General features: G+C 38.9%; 1 protein-coding gene across 2 annotated transcripts in view; it reads left to right on the top strand.

Moving 5' to 3' along the window:
• Window positions 1-19,534, top strand: part of Dhc93AB (Dynein heavy chain at 93AB) — a 584,738-nt gene that overhangs the window by 544,972 nt on the left and 20,232 nt on the right. For both annotated transcript variants that reach the window (XM_083127975.1, XM_083127974.1), the window contains 3 exons: window positions 1,906-2,081; window positions 4,760-5,002; window positions 18,062-18,244. In XM_083127975.1, coding sequence (XP_082984101.1) covers window positions 1,906-2,081; window positions 4,760-5,002; window positions 18,062-18,244 — 602 coding nt within the window. The remainder of the gene's footprint in view (window positions 1-1,905; window positions 2,082-4,759; window positions 5,003-18,061; window positions 18,245-19,534) is intronic.

Here is a 19,534-nt window from a genome sequence, read left to right as displayed (position 1 = left end):
TTCTCTTATCTTGTGCCTCCTCAGAGAGCTGTGGACTGGAAGAACAGCTGCTGCTATGGCATCTGGACTGTGTTCCAAGATCTTGTGTTCACCATTGGGCATATAATACCAGAAATATTCTTCTACAAGATGTTTCGCAGTTTCCAATGTTCGTCGCTCTATGAGTGATCTTGTCAAAATTGTTTTAATTTCTGTCGGCCAAGCGCCACAAATGTAACACACCCGAGCAGATGATGTACCACTCACTCTGTTGTAAACTAATGTGTGAAAAACTGTCAGATCTTCCTGAGATGCTGTATCTGATCTCCAATGTATTCCGATTCGGCTCGGTTTACGTTAAATACTGCGTTATAATGGAATTACATTTCAAATCATGTGTATTTGTCAGTGTGGAGCCGTATGCAACTGATGTTCTTCCTTCATTTCGTAACTGCACATTGGCATGAGTTGACAGCCAGTTTTCTCTTGGTTGCATTTATAAGACCCATTGCATCATTCGCCATAAATATCTTCATCCAACCTCATCCCACAAATTTTGAAAGTCAAATGGAAAAAACACACATCATTGAAACTCAGCTGAAAACAGCAAGATATGAACCTGCTCGTATAACAATCCCCACAATTCAGTAAATGAATTCATGCTCCACCCACAGAAAGTATATACCTTAACGATATGTAGAATATGTGCAACAGAAGCCCACACAGATAATGTTCTGATAATTTAACACCAGTTCTCATGGGTGAAAATATGTGCGAGATGTCTGTGAAGTGACATTCGGCAAATGGATGGGTTTTGCCCACTTTAAATCCTCATGTACGTTAACACCTGGATGGAACTATTTGCATTTTGAGGCTGCCCCATCATTGCTTTACAGGAAACTAATGGTTTAAAGGCTCTGCTTTAAAGTACGAAATTCGATTTTTGTCTCCAATTTCAGAATTCTAGCCCACTGTGCAATGTAACAAACAACAGGAACTGCACACAGCAGAATAAGTACTAGTCTGTGAAAGAAACATTAACTGTGTATGCATGACCAATAGACTGGAGCTATTGAGAAAATGGCCTAGTCCAAGTGACACACAAGCAACATGTGCACCTTATTATGCTGCTCCAATATGAAATGAATAAGAAATCAAAACTAATGTGACAGGTAGCTGCAGTTCGTTCTGAAGGAGATGTTGCAGAAGGGCTTGCAGCAATAGCAAGACTATTGTAGCAATTGTCTGTGCAGAGGGACAGTGTTCCAAAGCTGACAAAACTTCCAATAGGAACATTTCATTTAAATGCATTTTGAGGATTAATTGCAGGAAGCTTTTCATAACACCTTATGCTTTCCATGCAGGGTGTATAAATCTGAATCTGTAATTGAGTTTTGGTTTTTAAGTCCACTTTATGCTCAGATAGCCTAATCGGGACTGGACGTACAGTTCAAAGTGGGATCCGAACCACTTGTGCCTCCACCCATGACCCCTTGATTACAAAACAACAATGTTACCACTACGCCATCAGGGAGGCTCAAGAATCTGTAATGCATTTGGGAAATGCAAGATGTTACCGAGATGCATAAGTGAAAATATTGAGATAAAGGTGATGTTCTTTACACTCTATACCCTATGCATAAGTGTCAAATACAAATTCAGTTACAAAACTGTTTATTATGACTGTGCATAATACCAATAGTTCATACTGATAAACTAAAATTTCCAATTTTTATGGACTTCTTGAATTTATCTGATTAACTTCTATTATAAATTCTAAGCACATTGCATTTCTTGTGTTTTTACTCCACTATTTCCTCTTGTCTTGCTGATTTTTTTTTATTTACAAATAGAAAGGGTACAAGCTAGAATCATAAGAATGTAAATTTTCATAAGACTGCTAATTAGCCCTGCACTTTGTTTCAGGTGACCTGACTATTAGTGTAAACGTTTTGTATAATTATCTAGAAGCCAATAATAAGGTTCCATGGGAAGATTTGCGGTATTTGTTTGGTGAAATAATGTACGGAGGTCACATAACAGATGACTGGGATAGACGACTCTGCATAACATATTTGGAAGAACTCATGCAACCTGAGTTGGTAAATATATTGATATTTTTGTTGTCTTTGATTTGTACTTTATTTTACTTGCGTCAGCTAGTAGAAGTTATGATGTACACTCAAAATAAATATAATAGTGTATTCTTATTTTATTTGGTATTTGTATTTTTGTTATTTTATGTCACCTTTCTGCTAGTTTGGCTAATTATTTGGCCTGACCTGTATTTCATATTGTTTTCCTACTTACCTAAATATTCAACCATGCAAGAGGTATTATAATGGTACCATAATGTCTACCTCTCAGTCAAAAAAAGCCTTGAAAGTATAAAAAACATAGAAATGCGACTTCTTAACAAATCATGGTTCACCTGGTCACAACATAGGAATGTAGTGAACTAGATCATCTATTGGAACTCTTCATACTGCAACATTTCCTGATTCATAGACCAGATAGTAGTGCTCTCTACCCATTTTAGATACATCCTCGAATTGTTATCAGCCTATTTTTTAGATGTTTTTAATGCCATGCAGTGGGTGTACCAGGCTACATGTAAAACCTAAGAGAGAGAGAGAGATGAAAAACTAAAGAAACATTTTTTTTTTCTGAATTTTATGTAGGTAAGACAATAGCCCTCATTACTTTCTTTGGGGAAAGGTGCTCACTTGTTTTTTCAATAGCAAATACATTATTTATGTTACATATAATTTAACATATGAATTAAACAGGCACGTATTTAGAAATATGTTTCGGTAGGGGGGATTCCGATCCAAGTGTCTCAATAATAATAATAATAATAATATTTATTATTATTATCATCACTATTCATATTATTATAATGTTTTAATTGAAATAATTGCATTAAATCAAATTAATACTAATTACCACATATAAATTAATATTGTATTATTATTAAATGAATAGGTAAAAAGATGGTATAAGAATAAAGATATAACAGTGCATATTCATTATGTAGCTTACCTGTAGTCAAGATCGGAATAATTTATATAAAAACAAGTGTTCTGGCAATGAAATTAATGTCAAATACATGAAGAATTGAATATTTATTGAATAACAAAAACAATATTAGATGCAGTTGGAGAAAAGTAAAGTTTCTGATTAATATTTTATTCACATTATTATGAGTAGTAGTGTGTATAAATCTTTATAATGTCATTCAAAGCTGTATGATCCCAATATAATCCTTAACTTTCAATACGTTCAGAGGAAATTAATAACCATCGATTGTACAACAAATGCTAAACAAGCATATTTTCATTATTTAAGTCTTTCAGGTGGGACGGGGGGGGGGGGGGTCCTGACCCCCTAAATATGTTCTTGCTGTCCTTCAAAGCAGTATGTTCTCAGTATAATCCTTGCCTTCCAATAAGCTCAGAGGAAATTAATAACCATCGATTATACAACAGCATATTTTCATCATTTAATTTTAGTACTTTGTAATCCTTTTGGGGGGCTTGTCTGGACCCCGTGGACCGCTCCTAAATACGTCCTTGGAATTAAACACTAAACATATAATTTCATAACATGAATTGCATTCCCAATTCTTTAATCTCTAATCAACTGCTAGTTACACTCAAATGTTTTTTTGCTTTGAATGTTGTTGCATTTTTCTTCCATTACTGTATTGCATTGTTCGTGTATATTTTATTTGTAGATGTGAATGTGTTGCACCCTATCTTCACATCTCCCCCCCCCCTATATTTTCATATACCTTCAACGCATATTGCAGTGTGCAGGACAGTTGCTATTTCATTCATTGTTCTTGAATGTAGAACTCAATATGTCTAAATGCTGCTTTTAGTTTGAATTCTTTGAGTAGGCGTTTGATATTTCTGGCAACGTTTATTGACATGAAAAACGTGTATGACGGATCACAGAATGGAAGTGGAAATAAACAACGATTATAGTTTTAAATCTATGTATTTCATTGTATGTTTTACATGTACTTACAAGTTTAACAAAAGCAGATGCAAATATTTCCACGCATCTATTTCCCATTCTCAAACTTGAAAGACAGATCAGAATATATTGTACTATGTAAATTTATATGAAATTTAAAAATCTACAATAAGATTTCTGCTAATGTTAACCACTTTCGAGTTTTGGCCATAAATAATAGCCTTAATGTAATTATTTTTATAATACTTTATGACATCATATAGCAATAGAACAAGTTGTAATAGCCAACAGTAAGGCCACATTTAATGTTCCTCATTCTTTAGTTGGTTTCTATTCAATAGCAGTTATTAAAATGCATATTGAAAATTTAAAACTCTTGTTAATTTCATAATGCATTATTGATTCTTTTCAATTAACATCACTGTTTATAATATATAATATATTGAAAATTTTCTGTTTGATTAGTATATACAAATGCATTTGTAATTGTTTGAGAAACCATGGTGTAAATATTTAACATTGGATGTTGAAAGAAGACAGAAAAGGATCGAGAATGAATTAGCATGATATAACGTTGTGATATTTCATAAAATAATTCATGAACTGTAATTCATAACTTTTTTTCTGGTGCCCTATACAATGGGCCTTCCTCTTATGCGTGGTACTTTGGCAAATGTAGGAGATCATGTGCAAAATACTGGTAGAACTATGTTGCTTTCCATCATGCTTGCAAGACAGTCTCTGAAAAAATTGTTGATGTTAAAATTTGGTCACTTTTAAATTGTATGTATTGTTCCAGGTGGATGGAGAACTGCAACTGGCACCAGGTTTTCAGGCTCCTCCAAATACTGACTTCCCGAGTTACCACCAGTACATTGATGAAGCCTTGCCACCTGAATCCCCATACTTGTACGGTTTGCACCCAAATGCTGAAATAGGTTTCCTCACAAGCACCTCAGAAAATCTGTTCCGTACGGTGTTTGAAATGCAACCGCGAGATGTAGGAGCAGGTGGAGGTGCTTCAGTTACCCGAGAGGAGAAGGTAAAGTAAATAAATTTTGCATCTTCAACCGCTGATTGCCCTCCCTGATGTCTTGTAATTGTGGGTTTCCAGAATTGATTCATGGGTAAGGCAAATTGGACAGAAGTTCAGATTTCACTTTGAACTGTATGTCCACTCCCAATTAGCCTTTCCGATCCTGAATTGGATTAAAACAAACTTTACATCTGCCTGTAAGCCTCTACAGCAGTGGTTCCCAAAGTGTGCACTGCAGTGCCCTGGGGAGCCATGGCTAGCTTACAAGGGCACCGTGAAATGTTCCAATATTTTCACTAAAATGATATGATTATTCCAAATATGTGCTTATTTAGTACCTTTTACACATAAAATGTTTCTGAATTTGAAATATGTGTTTATATTTTAACTTAACGCAAGCAAAATAACCGCACTAACTGAGCCTTGCATGTGTTAAATAGGCGTACATTCTGACTTGGGCACCGTGGGAAAATCTTGAAGCACTAAGGGCACCATGAAACAAAAAAGATTGGGAACCCCTGCTCAACAGATTAGACCTTTACAAGCACATACTTTTCAAATGTGCTGTGATGTAGAAAATAAATCAAATGAAGAAAAGTATTTGTCTAACGGGGGTGCTTTTTGAATAAAAGGCATAGGAAGTGAATTTTACACAAAAATTCATCTTTGGCAGCAGCAGCTGCAATAAACTAAATGATGATTTTTTTATATATAACTAAATTATTATTTTTTATTATAAACTTACCTGGTGGAAGCACAAGTGGTTTGGATCCCACTTTAAACTGTAGGTTCAGTCCCGATTAGCCTTACTGTGCATAAAGTGGACATATAACAACATATCAATCAATCAATCATTTATTATAAACTAAATTATTATTTATCCCACAAATAATACCATCTTCGTTCCAATCTGCAAAATTCAATGTGTATGCATAAACACAACAATGTCACTCCAATTAATTAATGATGAATGATAAGAAAACTCCCAACACCGCAGTGTTGCCATAACAAACACAAATGCTACGAACTTATGCATAGGCCCAATATATCTGTGGAAAAAGGATGTGATGTAGATTTCAGAAAAAAATGTTAAATAATAACACACTTAGGAACGTATGATTTCTGAACAGCAAAGTATCTCTTGTCTCCTGGAAAAAGCTCAGTTTTCAGATATCTAGGACATAAATCATGTGTCCTTCTCATTAGCTGTCAGACATCTAAAGGTTAGAGTGGGATCCAATCACTGCGCAGTGTGTTCTCACCAGGGATCGAACCAGGGACACCTTGATCACATTCTGACAGCACTACCACTATGCAGTTGCGGAGACCCTAATATTCAATAATAATAATTATATGTAGTATTAATTTTCATTTTTATTTTTAAAGAATTTTGTCGAAGTTCATTTCAATTTCAGTTTATAAAAAATAGGCTACAGTTTAAAGTGAGATCTGAAACACTGACATGTGTACTCATCAGGAAGCAAAGCTGAGGCTCATCAGTTACAAACTTATAATGTTATTTTTCATATAATAGACTGTTTATTCCTTGCAATTGCTTTCACAGTTTTATAATATACAGGGTGGTGCAAAATTCCGTTTACAATGCAGAGGAGGTGAATCGCCAAGTGAAATGAAGACGAAAATTTAAATGGAATTTTGTCGAATGACGCATCTTGTCAGAGCTAGAGGATGCCAAAATCGTGTGAAAATGGACATCACACCTCCATATGCCGACAAAAAGTACTCATAAAGAAGATGCGGCATGATATCCCCAAAGAAAACACACCTGGGCTAGTGAATGATGCACAAATCGCGTGTTGAAAATGAATGCGGCAGGGATTCCCCACAAGAAGTGATAGATTCCCAGGAATATGTCCAACATGGAACGCAGGTATCGAATGGGGGTACAAAGGGAAATGACGGAGGTCACAGCACATGAAGAACCTTTTGCCAGGAAATGTCCGAAAAGCATGCTGCAGAAGGGGATTCCCCATAGAAGAGGGGACACAGACAACATGTGCAAGAGGTGTATGATGACACATACGTACACAAGTACTATTCTTTATTGGCTGTGGAAATGACATATGATACATATCACAGACGTTGTTGAAAATGTCCGCCAGCCACATCTACACACACACAGACGGCATCGGCATAGCAGGGACGCTCTGGTATGCTCAAATACGTTGGGCATGTCAGTGATCATCCCAGCAGCAACGGTAACTCGAGCAATGACATCCTCCACACTTTCCACCGGGGTTTCGTAGACCAGCCTCTTCATTTCGCCGCACAAGAAGAAATCTAGCATTGTGAGGTCGGGTGACCGAGGTGGCCACAGAACAGGTCCACGCTAGGGATGGCCAGATCCGGATCCTGGCAGATCCGAAATCTGGATCCGGTTGGTTCCGGATCCTAAAATTTTTCGGATCCGGATCCTAAAATTTTTTGGATGCGGATCCGGAATTTTCTGATCCAGATCCAGATCCGGTACTTTCGGATCCTGATCCGGTACTTTTGGATCCGGATCTAGAATTTTCGGATCCGGATCCATTTTGCCATCCCACATGCTCTTCTTTGGAAAGTAAGAATGTGTCTAATATACATATATATATAATATACATGCATACATACCTACACATATACAGGGTGACTGGTAATTTGATGTATTCCCTGAAAGGGGTTAAAGTAGAGACAATTTGCAATAAATTTGACCATATGATACCCCGTCCGAAAATTAGTAGTTTTCGAGATAATCGAATTTCTATTGTTTTTTTTTAAAAAAAATGACAATTTTCCACATAAAAAGATGAATTGAGAAAAAATTGCTTATTGTATGGAACTTATTTCAGCGTTTTCTGATAGCCAACAAATAAGTGGTTCGTTGAAAAAAAAGTTTTTCCCAAATAACAATCACATGTAAGTAACGGGTGGGTCTAAACTTACAAGTGATGATAAAAAAATGCACTCTTAGTTTACTTGGCAACGTATTATTAACAAAAATGGTATTACACGAAGCGTACCAATTACTTTAATTACTTCCTTGAGTCATCTGCTATCCAACAAGGTACAAATGTTGCTAACATTCACATTTTTGTACAAGAAATAATACTTCATTCCAGGCGCGGCTCGTGCATAATATTCCTGGGGGTTCACCAAAATTATGCAAAGTGGACTTATCTAAACCTTTTGAGACACTACACGCTTTGGTTCGTAGAGATAGTACTGGGAAAATTATCAAATTTTGGCCGGTAGATTACTGACAAAGTTAATTTGCTTTATGTTCAGATAACAGTGACAGCACCAAGGAGTGTGTGTGTAGGGGGCGATCATTTTAATTTAAGATTTTCGTATGGTATTGTATTTAGGGGTATCTCAATTCAGAAAATATTCTCGCCTCAATTTTGCCTTTTCCACTCTTGCCAACTCTTTTCTGGTCCCACCACTGTCAAATAGACTATATTATTGGAACTGGATCCTGGACCTACAGTTAAAAATACAAATCTCTGCCTGCTAAAATGAGTATGTATCAGTAACCGAACCCAAGACCCCCTTGATTACAAGATAATTCTTATATAACTATTCGAAAGTATATCGCTAAATCAAAGCGATTCGATTCTATTCTATGCAATATGTTAACTTCGCACACAGCAACAAATACACTCCTTCCAGTACACAATCCACCTCCCTCCACTCAACGTATCATCACGCCAAATATATTTCATTCACCAGCCATGAACTTCAAAACAAACTAACAAGTATGGAGGCAATGACACGTAACAAAGTCAATCGCGCGCGTCCCCTCGAACACCCTCTCCTTACAGCTAGTACTCTCGTTCTAGCGTATAACTGATCGCACGAAACCAAAACAACTTTTTGGTCGTCTTCTGACGTAAGTGCGAAATGCCTTCATTGTTATGTTAGGCTTGAATAAATAGTAAATACTACATTTTTGGTTAAGCACGGTAAAGAAACCGAAAATTGCAGTGTATATATTCTAAGACAACTAAACCTAAAAAGCCTAACATGTCAACGAAAGCATGTAGTCTGATGTAAGAAGACCAAAAGGTTGTTTAAGTCTTGTCCGATAAGCGACCACTCACCCTCGCGCTATTTTTGACTTTTCGGCTCCTTCCACCTGAAGTGTTTCCATCTAAAGGAAGAAAACTGAATGTGTAGGCAAGTTGTTTTCTATCATATTTTTCTTATTTGTCCCATCATCTTTGCATCTAGCTTTCGTTTGGGGTCACCTCTACATTTACATTACACCCTCTTCATTAATCTAATAAGTCTTGTAAAATATAAATAATACAAAGAGAATGCCAAATAAATTCAAATTGAAACACACAGTGCAACACCGGAAGAGAGAAGAGCGTGATTCACTCCAGCTCGCTGGTGATCCTACAAACTGCGCATGTCCGTTTTGACGAGACGACCTTCCTGGAGTAGCCGACTGCATGTATTTTCGCCATATGTACGCGTCGAGCTTCTGCTAGCCGTCCAAAGCTTTTAGCATGGTAGGGGTTGGCTTGCGGAGGTTCAGCGGACGCTTTTCACGAAACGGAACTAGAGGGGAGCTGAGTGGCTCTGGCCCGCGGTTTCTCCTTCTCACTAAGAGAATTTGGCACTCTACGCTTATGAACATCTCAGTTATTGTTTATTTTGTATATTACTGGGGGTTCACTGCACATTTGCGCTATACAGCCAACCGTGCCTGCTTCATTCGTCTTCATGTGAATGAAATCAATAAACAATACAATTAAAGAACATTACACGTCTTGCTCAAAGTGGGCATCTCCATTACGAATGCAGGCACGCAGGTTTTTATGGACATTTGGTCTCTTAACTCGTGATGTGATGGTGTCCTTGATGTGTTGACCAGCTGTTAAGATCCTCTCCCTGAGCTCTTCTTGCGAGTTTACCGGTGTCTTGTCATGTGGCTCCAAATGTAAAAGTCGCAAGGCGACAAATCGGGGTATCGAGCCAGCCAGGGAATCGGGCCGCCTCGGCCAATCCATTTCATTGGGTAATTTTCATCCAGCCAGTGTTGCACGCCCAGGCAGAAGTATGGATGGGCGTCATCAACAATCATTTGATCAAGCCATTTTTCCTGCACCAAATCTTAAATGGCATCACTTATGAACATTTTTTGAGGATCGGGATGGCAGTGTTGTTGGAGGATGTGCCTCTAGTTACAAGACGTGACATGATTTATCAGCATGATGACTGCCCAGCTCGATCCCCCGACCGATTTGACGCCTTGCGACTTTTACATTTGGAGCCACATGACAAGACACCGGTAAAGTCGCAAGAAGAGCTCAGGGAGTGGATCTTAACAGCTGGTTAACACATCAAGGACACCATCACATCACGAGTTAAGAGACCAAATGTCCATAAAAACCTGCGTGCCTGCATTCGTAATGGAGATGCCCACTTTGAGCAAGACGTGTAATGTTCTTTAATTGTATTGTTTATTGATTTCATTCACATGAAGACGAATGAAGTATTATTTCTTGTACAAAAATGTGAATGTTAGCAACATTTGTACCTTGTTGGATAGCAGATGACCCAAGGAAGTAATTAAAGTAATTTGTACGCTTCATGTCATACCATTTTTGTTAATAATACGTTGCCAAGTAAACTAAGAGTGCATTTTTTTATCATCATTTGTAAGTTTAGACCCACCCGTTACTTACATGTGATTGTTATTTGGGAAAAACTTTTTTTTTTCAACGAACCACTTATTTGTTAGCTATCAGAAAATCACCTGCCAAGTTTCATGGAAATCGGAGGGGGATACATAGGTCAAGTTCCATACAATAAGCAATTCATCTTTTTATGTGGAAAATTGTATTTTTTAAAAAAAAAACAACAGAAATTTCGATTATCTCGAAAACTACTAATTTTTGGATGGGGTATCATATGGTCAAATTTATTGCAAATTGTCTCTACTTTTACCCCTTTCAGGGAATACATCTAATTAGCAGTGGCCCTGTATATATAGTGTGTGTGTGTGCATGCGCGATTTGTAATTAATTAATAAACTTACAAGGGAGGTCTAAGTCTTCCCCTCCGATTTCCATGAAACTTGGCAGGTGTATAGAGGCCCCCCCTCAAATGTCAAGATGAGGAGAAATTGAAGTGGGGATCTGACCCTGAAACCATGTAATTATGGCATAGGAAGAAACAGGGGGCATAGGGCCTCTCCATACACCTGCCAAATTTCATGGAAATCGGAGGGGGACACAGGGGTCAGATGATCCCCACGTCAATTTGTCCTCATCTTGACATTTGAGATGGGTTTTGCCCCCTAAAACAGTTTTTTAGCTGAAACAAAAAAAAGGTATTTCGTCCTTTGGGCCCCACTATACACCTGCCAAGTTTCATGGAAATCGGAGGGGGATACATAGGTCAAATGCCCACTTAAATTTGTCCTCATATTGACATTTGAGGGGGGTTGCCCCCTAAAACAGTTTTTTAGCCGAAACAAAAAAAAAAACACGTATTTCTTCCTTTGGGCCCGTTTATACACATACCTGCCAAGTATCGTGGAAATCGGAGGGGGGACACAGGGGTCAGATCCTCACTTCAATTTGTCCTCATCTTGACATTTGAGGGGTTTTTGCCCCCTAAAACCGTTTTTTAGCTGAAACAAAAAAACACGTATTTCTTCCATTGGGCCCCACTATACACCTGCTAAGTTTCATGGAAATCAGGGGGGGACACTTAGATAACCCCCCTTGTTAGTCTTACACTTTGTAATTATATAACACTGCATATATTATAATGTTTTATTTTAATTTGTAAAACTGTAACTGTAGAACAATTGTATAACTTTTGTATAACATTTCTATCTTGTTATATGTGTTAAAGGTTTCATCCTGGAATGGAATGTCTCACATTTATGTGTGTTTTCATTTCCAATACATCGAATGAATACATATTCATTTCAATGGCATTTACAAAATCACCTCTGACATTTTATGTTAAACAAGTAAGATTATTTTTGTGGACGAGTGTGTTAGCCGATGCGTAGCAAAGTATTTTAGGAACAACACTTGCAAAAAATTCTTGTAGGACTAACTAACGAAAAATTTCTTTGTAATCGAAGATCATAATACCTTTTAAGGTGTGGTAATATTATAATGGGATTGAGATACGAAACTCTCGGATCCGGATCCAGATCCGGATTTTTCGGTTCCGGATCCCTTTGGCCATCCCTAGTCCACGCCTACCAATCCATCTATCACCGTATGTATTGTTGAGTACAGCTCTGGCTCGGCGGTCAAAATGTGCAGGGGCACCATCATGTTGATACCATCCATCTTGCCTAATTGCAAGGGATACATTTTCCAACAGTTTAGGTAGAACTTCCCGTAGGAACACACAATAGTTTCCACCGGACAAAGTATTGGGCAACACGTACGTACCTATCAGGTTGTCCCCGACAATGCCACACCACACATTCACTGCGAACCGTCGCTGAAAATGACTCTCAATGACTGCATGCGGGTTTTGCACATCACACACATGACTATTATGGGTATGGAAGATGCCTTTTCTGGTGAATAGTGCCTCGTCGGTCCACAACACTGCATTTGAAAAATTGGGGTTTGCAAGGGTTTGTTGCAAATACCACTGACAAAAATCAAGGCGTAGGGGAAAGTCCATTGGCTGCAGGTGTTCCACCCTCTGCACTTTGTATGGGTGCATACCCTCATCGTGCAGCATGCGTAACACATTGGTATGGTGCTTGTGTCGCACATGGGCAATGGCACGGGTGCTGGTGCCTGGCATCTCCCGTATCCTGTCCAACACTTCCTCCTCAAACTGGACACTGTGCACACTGCGTGGCCTGCCACGATCCTACACCCTAGGTCGTAGGTCGTACAGATCCAGTTTCATGTAAACGAGCATCCACCTGTTGAAACAGGACATGTGATGGTAGGCGCCGATTTGGAAATCGTTCGCGATAAACATGCCTTGCCTGATGGCTGTTTTGGTGTGTCTCACCGTAAACGAGATGCATATCGGCAAGCTCGTTGGTGGTGTATGTTGCCATTGTCAGGCTCACAAAGGAGCACACGAATACATACGAAACTAACTTGTGATGTACCATTCACGACTACAGCACTGAACACTCCACACAGGTGTCCACCCCGTACATACAACACACATGGTACGCACTACGTTTCCTAATTTCACCATACACCTCAGGATGAACACCTTGCGACAACACGCGTAACTGACAGGCAGATCGCTAGTCACGTACACTGACGCGTTGTTTGTATGTACGTATACCACCGATAGCGGGTCGTGACAGGTAGCATCCCACTGAGCGCCTCTAGCGGAGCTTTATGTACTACTACGTCTTCCGTCATAGTATTTGGAGCCAATATCAGCACGTACTGGTCGTTCTCTCACGTGTACGTACGTATTTCATTTCTATGTACAGCCTTGGATACTACTTGTGTACGTGTGTGTCATCATAGTACACCTCTTGCACATGTTGTCTGCGTCCCCTCTTCTCTGGGGAATCCCCTTCTGCAGCCTGCTTTTCGGGCACTTCCTGTGCTGTGACCTCCGTCATTTCCCTTTGTACCCCCATTCGATACCTGCGTTCCATGTCAGACATATTCCCGGGAATCCCTCACTTCTTGTGGGGAATCTTTGCCACATTCATTTTCGACATGCGATTTGTGCATCATTCACTAGCCCAGGTGTGTTTTCTTTGGGGATATCGTGCCGCATCTTCTTTATGAGTACTATTTGTTGGCATATGGAGGTGTAAAGTCCATTTTCACACGATTTCGGCATCCTCTAGCTCTGACACGGGGTGTCATTCGACAAAATTCTATTTACATATTCGTTTTCATTTCACTTGGCAATTCACCTCCTCCGCGTTGTAAATGGAATTTTGCACCACCCTGTATACTGTTCTTGAAAATTTAGCATTCAACAGTATAAATGCATATTTGTAATTATATTGAGAGTCCATGACATATATTGAATTTGGATGTTGATAAAATGACAGAAGAATATTGTGAATAAATTTTCTCTTATTTTTGGTTATTGTTACATTGCTATTCTGCAATTTTTGGCTAATGATGAGGATGAGTTATGATTAGATGACATTGATGAAGGGACACTCGCAAAAGACAACCATGTCTACAATGGCACTCAAACCCAGGAACATCAGTAGCAAGAGTGAAAGTTGACCATGCAACATGCTTGGCCAGCAAACTGGCAAATGCTTTTCAATGAAAAATCATGATGGAAGGTAGTGATACGAGGTGTGGCTAGAAAAAAAACGGACTGTTGCTACAAAATCTTTTATTGGTTATTTTGTACAATACGAACATTATCCTCTTCAAAGTACTCCCCAGGACTATCGATACACCACTCCATACGAATCATCCATTGCTGGAAGCAATGCTGGAAATCATTTTCTGAAACCATGTTCATGACTTCCGGCGCTTTTGTTTTCACAGATTATACGATCGTAAATCTGGTTCTTTTCAGTGCTGATTTGACCTTGGGAATAAACAAAAGTCACACAGAGCAAGATCCAGCAAATAGAATGGATGTTCTAACACTGGGATTCAACACTTGACCAAAAAAGCCTTGACTGACAATACAGGAGCATTGCCCTGATGAAGAATCCATGACTTACTTTTCCACAAATCAGGTCGTCATCTTCTAACTCGCTCACGAAGGCTCGTCAGCACAGTAATGAAATAATGTTGGGTGACAGTTTGACATTCGGGCACCCAATTTGAATCAATTCACCGACATTTGCAATGTTGGATTCCGTTTTTGACGTGCAAGGCCGTCTAGGATGCAAGTCGCCCGCGATCATCTCCGTACACTTCCTTCAACAAACCATACGTCTCTGGGGTGGATTTTCCGAGTTTCATAAGAAACTTCACATTGATACGCTGTTCCACTTTCACACTTAACTTTTTTTCTGACGAACACAGATGTACGGTTTACTTCATCCACAAGCTACAGCAGAACTGAGCGCTGCGCACCCTGGGCAATCACACAGTCGATAGGCAGGATATCATGTTATACACGCATGCACCGCTTGACGTGCTTGCCGTTTGTCGACAGCAACATCAATCCGGTTTCTTTCTAGCCACACGTCGTATTTCATCAAGCAACACAGAGTTTGGATTAATGGAATTTGTGGTTCCCTTGTCAACACTACATTTGCCTCAGTAGAGTGGGATACATACAGGTAAGTATTATGATGTAAACCACCATCACCATGTTCATTCACTTTGTTTAATCCAATGTGAGGTTTAAGAAACGAAACAAAATTCCACAAAGCAGGAGACAAACCTCTATACTGTGAGAGCAAATCGAAAAGTCTTTGCCCATATTTTTTTCAGCCGATATATTACTGTGATTGAGAAACCGAGATATACGTTCAATGCAGTAGGTATTTCTTGGAATGACCCACATTAACTCTCCATGGCACGGTGTTGCTGTAGTACTCAACACATCCACGTCATATGAGCAGTGAAGTGTTATTTGTTTTCTATGGTGCAAGGGAGGAATGTCCATCGAGATCCATAGGGAAATGCAACCGACATATGGGGACAAGTGTCTCGCTTTAAGAAGTGTGCAATTGTGGTGTTGTGAGTTTGAAATTGGCGAGAAGACCTTCATGACAGTGAGTGGTCGGGGCATCCTCCCTCCTCGCTCACAATGGAAAACATTGCTCATGGTCTTCTGGGATCGCCGAGGACCACTCCTGCTGGATTTCATGCCACGAGGTGACACCATCAACGGTGACATCTATTGTGGCACACTCTCAAGTCTGCGAGCTGCCATCAGGAAAAAGCACTGAAGGAATCTCGATGTGGACAATGTGGTTATATTCCACGATAACTCCAGGCCTCATGTGGCAAACAGGACCATCGACAGACTTCAGTCATTCGAATGTTATAATCTGGAGCATGCATCGTATAGTCCAGATCTCGCCTCCAGTGATTTCCACATGTTCAGTCCACTGAAGAAGTTCCTGGCAGGACAGAGGTTCGTTTGCGATGACGAAGTGAAGATCACTGTCTGGCAGTGGTTCCATGATCAACCGGCCGAATTCTACAACAGTGGCATCTGCAAACTGGTGGTGCGATGGGACAAATGCCTGAACCGCTGTGATGATTACGTGGAAAAATAGTGCAAGATACATAGAACAATTCCTCTATTTTGATTTCCCTGCATGTTTATTATTTCTGCTGAAAGAAAATTGGGGCAAAGACTTTTCAATTTGCCCTCGTACATCAGTAAAATTTCATTTCTCAGAGGTGCAACAGCAAAAATGATTGAAAATAGTCGTGGAAAATTTGCTGGTAATACTTATTAATTCTACTAACAAGTAAGTCCCCTGTAGGAAACAGTGAAAGTGAAAATAGTCAGCCTTCTTGGCAGAGTGGTTGCCATTCCATGCTACAAGCCTGTGTTTGTTCCTTCATCTGTTTCATGAAATCACTATTTAACCTAACCATTGTGATTAAAGCAGAGGATTAGAGAAGCATTGAGAAAAAACAAAGAAATACAAAAATGAAGCCATTTTTTAAGTAAGGAATAAATTCTATACAGTAGACTCGTGATTAACCGAGTCCCGATTAACCGAGGGAGTGGTTGGAAAACATCGCACTTCATAACGCACCCCCTGTTTGTTTACTAGTAAGTTGGAGTCAAATCACCGTCCACACTGCACATGTCGTTACATCTACTCTCCCTACAGCATTGGCGTTACAGCGCAGCATCGAAGAGAGGAAATAGGTTAGTCCAAAAAACTATGAAAGACTTTTTGAAAAAGTAATATTCTCATTTATGTTGTACTAGTAATAAATAATTACTATACAGTTTTATGTGTTGTTTCGTCATTTACGACCTATTAGCACATTATCTCCGTATTATCCGAGTTTTTCCGTATCTGAGGTAGTCTCTGTCCCAATTAGCTCGGATAATCGCAAGTGTATTGTAATTAAATTTGTAAACTTGAGTAAAATTTTAGCCACCAATATCTATACACAAGTGGTCATTTAGCAAAGTTAACGATTAAACTAAACTAAACTCCATGACACAACAGCAATCTGAAGTGAAGGGCTTTCCAAGCAGCATTTTCATTGGGTGACACAAAGTCAGTGCTACATAGTAATGTGGCCGTGTGGTCTAAGGTGTCATGCTTTGGGCTCTGGCTATAGGACGTGCGCAGATTTGAGTCTCCTGGGGGCAGCATAACAACTTTTCTCCAGAGATTTCACCCTGTGTATGGGATCAGTGGCCACCCTCCATCGTGAGGAAATTTGGGAGTTATGAATGAGTAGTGTAGCCCGGTTATGAAAACCTACAACAATGACTGGGGGTTCGTCTTGCTGACTACACGTCACCTCGTAACAGTTGGACGGTCTTCCACCTCAGGTGAGCAAGTGAGGAGGATCAGGAAGTGAGGCCGGCAGTCGGTAGGTAGGCCCAGGCCCTCAATGGGCTGTTGCACCATGGGTTATTATTTTATTGCAGTCAATGCTTAGAGTCCCATGTGTACTGTCTTCTTTCTTTTGAGACTGGAAATTTAACAACAATGATACAATTAGTGTTTAGGTTATCTAGTGCATTATAACAGTAGAAGGAATTAGTGTCAGGTAAAGTGTCCCAAGTGCCATCTAATTACATTGTAGAGCAGTTCAGAAAGGTTTAATAATATAAAAACATGAGTTTTGCTTTTTTAAAATGAATCTTGATTCACAATTCAGAATGTGTGATTGTCAGTATGCATGTATGTATTGCTTGCATTGTAGAATTCTTCTTGTAGTTTATAGTTGTTACAAACATTTAAACATGTTTTTTGATGTTATGTTTCCAGAAAAGATGCATACAAATAAATGCTCGATGAAAGGAGCAGGTGTTTTGAAACGTTACATCAAATGCAAGTATTTATGGGCTTGCAAGAGCTGTAAACTAAAAGAAGAATTCATTTATCAGTCATGGATGAACGTAATCATACAATTTAAGAAATCTACATATCTAAGTATATCTATTTTTTAATTGCAGGTGAAACAAATTCTAGATGAACTAGTAGAGAAACTCCCAGATGAATTCAACATGCTAGAAATAATGGGTAAGGTGGAAGAACGTACTCCATATGTCATTGTGGCATTTCAAGAGTGTGAAAGGATGAATATGTTGACTGGAGAAATGAAAAGATCTTTGAAAGAACTGGATCTAGGATTAAAGGTACAATTTATCTTGGTATTCACTTTTATATTAATGTATAGATGCTAGGGGTGAGGAAAAAACAATTCATGAAAACAGCCCATGTTTCTTCAACAAGATTTTTCAAAGAAAGGAAATGATTCCAGTGGAAACACGATTTTATGTTTTTCAGGCAGCCAAGATGGAAAAACTTAAAATGCGATAAAATGTAAAAAACCAAGCAAGGTCTGCTTATGACCCAAGTGTTATGAAACACTAATTTGATCACACATCAGTTTGTGAACAGAATAAATGACCATATAATGGTTATTGGTGACCCATTGAATTGTCAGATGAATTGTTGATACAAATTCAAAATTTCTATAAATAGCTTGCAATTCAGTACACAGTTCTTTTATTATGTCACTGTTTTATGGGGGAAAATCAATAATTTATGCACCAAGGTCTTGCACTATATTCATAGTTCATTTCTTTAAAAAAAAAAAATGTAATCACGTGGTTATACACATTGATTATCAAGATGAATTTATTATTAATTTTCTTCTTGTAAAGTTTGGCATTGAATATCAGATAGGTAGAATGTTGGTTAAAGCATCTTATTGAAGCAAACCTGCATTATGCAGTAATGAAATGAGAAAATAATAGAAATGAAGAGGATCAAATGTGGAAAGTTTCTTATGTTTTTAACTATGTATTGACATTTTTTTAATGAAGAGATTCTCTTGAGATATTAATTAGGTGAATTCTTGAAATGTTTTTATCGAGGAAGGAAAAGAAAAGAAAGCTGTGTGGAAAATAAAACAAAATTCTCTCAATCTCTTTACTTTGCTAGTGTCCTTTGCAGAACAATCTATCTGACATACAAAAGATTATTGCAAGATAAGATACCATGAAGTTGATTAGGTAAATTTGAAATTCTTATAAAAAAAGGTAAAGTGTTCCCCTGTGCATAGCACCACGCCATGAAGGCGTATAGGGGGTGTGGGGGTAACGCCCCACACTTTCTTGATCCGGTCGTGAGTGGGGGTGATGTGATCAGCATCACGCCCCTGACCGCCTTTACCCCCCAGGGTTTCCCCCCAGGTACCCATGTTATTCGACGCTGGGTGGGCGCCGGGGCCGCTTCCACCGTTAGAAAAGTTCCCGGATTTGAACCGGCCGGGGATCGAACCCGGGACCTTGAGCATGGTAGTCAGACGCGTTACCGACTGAGCCACCGCGTGCAATTAACAATGTTTCGTATATTACTGTATCCTGTAACATTTTTGGCTTGTGTTTGTAGATGCTTTTCTTGTCTGAGCATGCAAAATG

This window comes from Lepisma saccharinum, chromosome 9 (genome assembly GCF_977018435.1).
Source record: "Lepisma saccharinum chromosome 9, izLepSacc3.1, whole genome shotgun sequence".
Taxonomy (NCBI): Eukaryota; Metazoa; Arthropoda; class Insecta; order Zygentoma; family Lepismatidae; genus Lepisma; species Lepisma saccharinum.
Note: the sequence above shows the minus strand (reverse complement) of the source record. Positions and strands in the feature narration are given on the sequence as shown.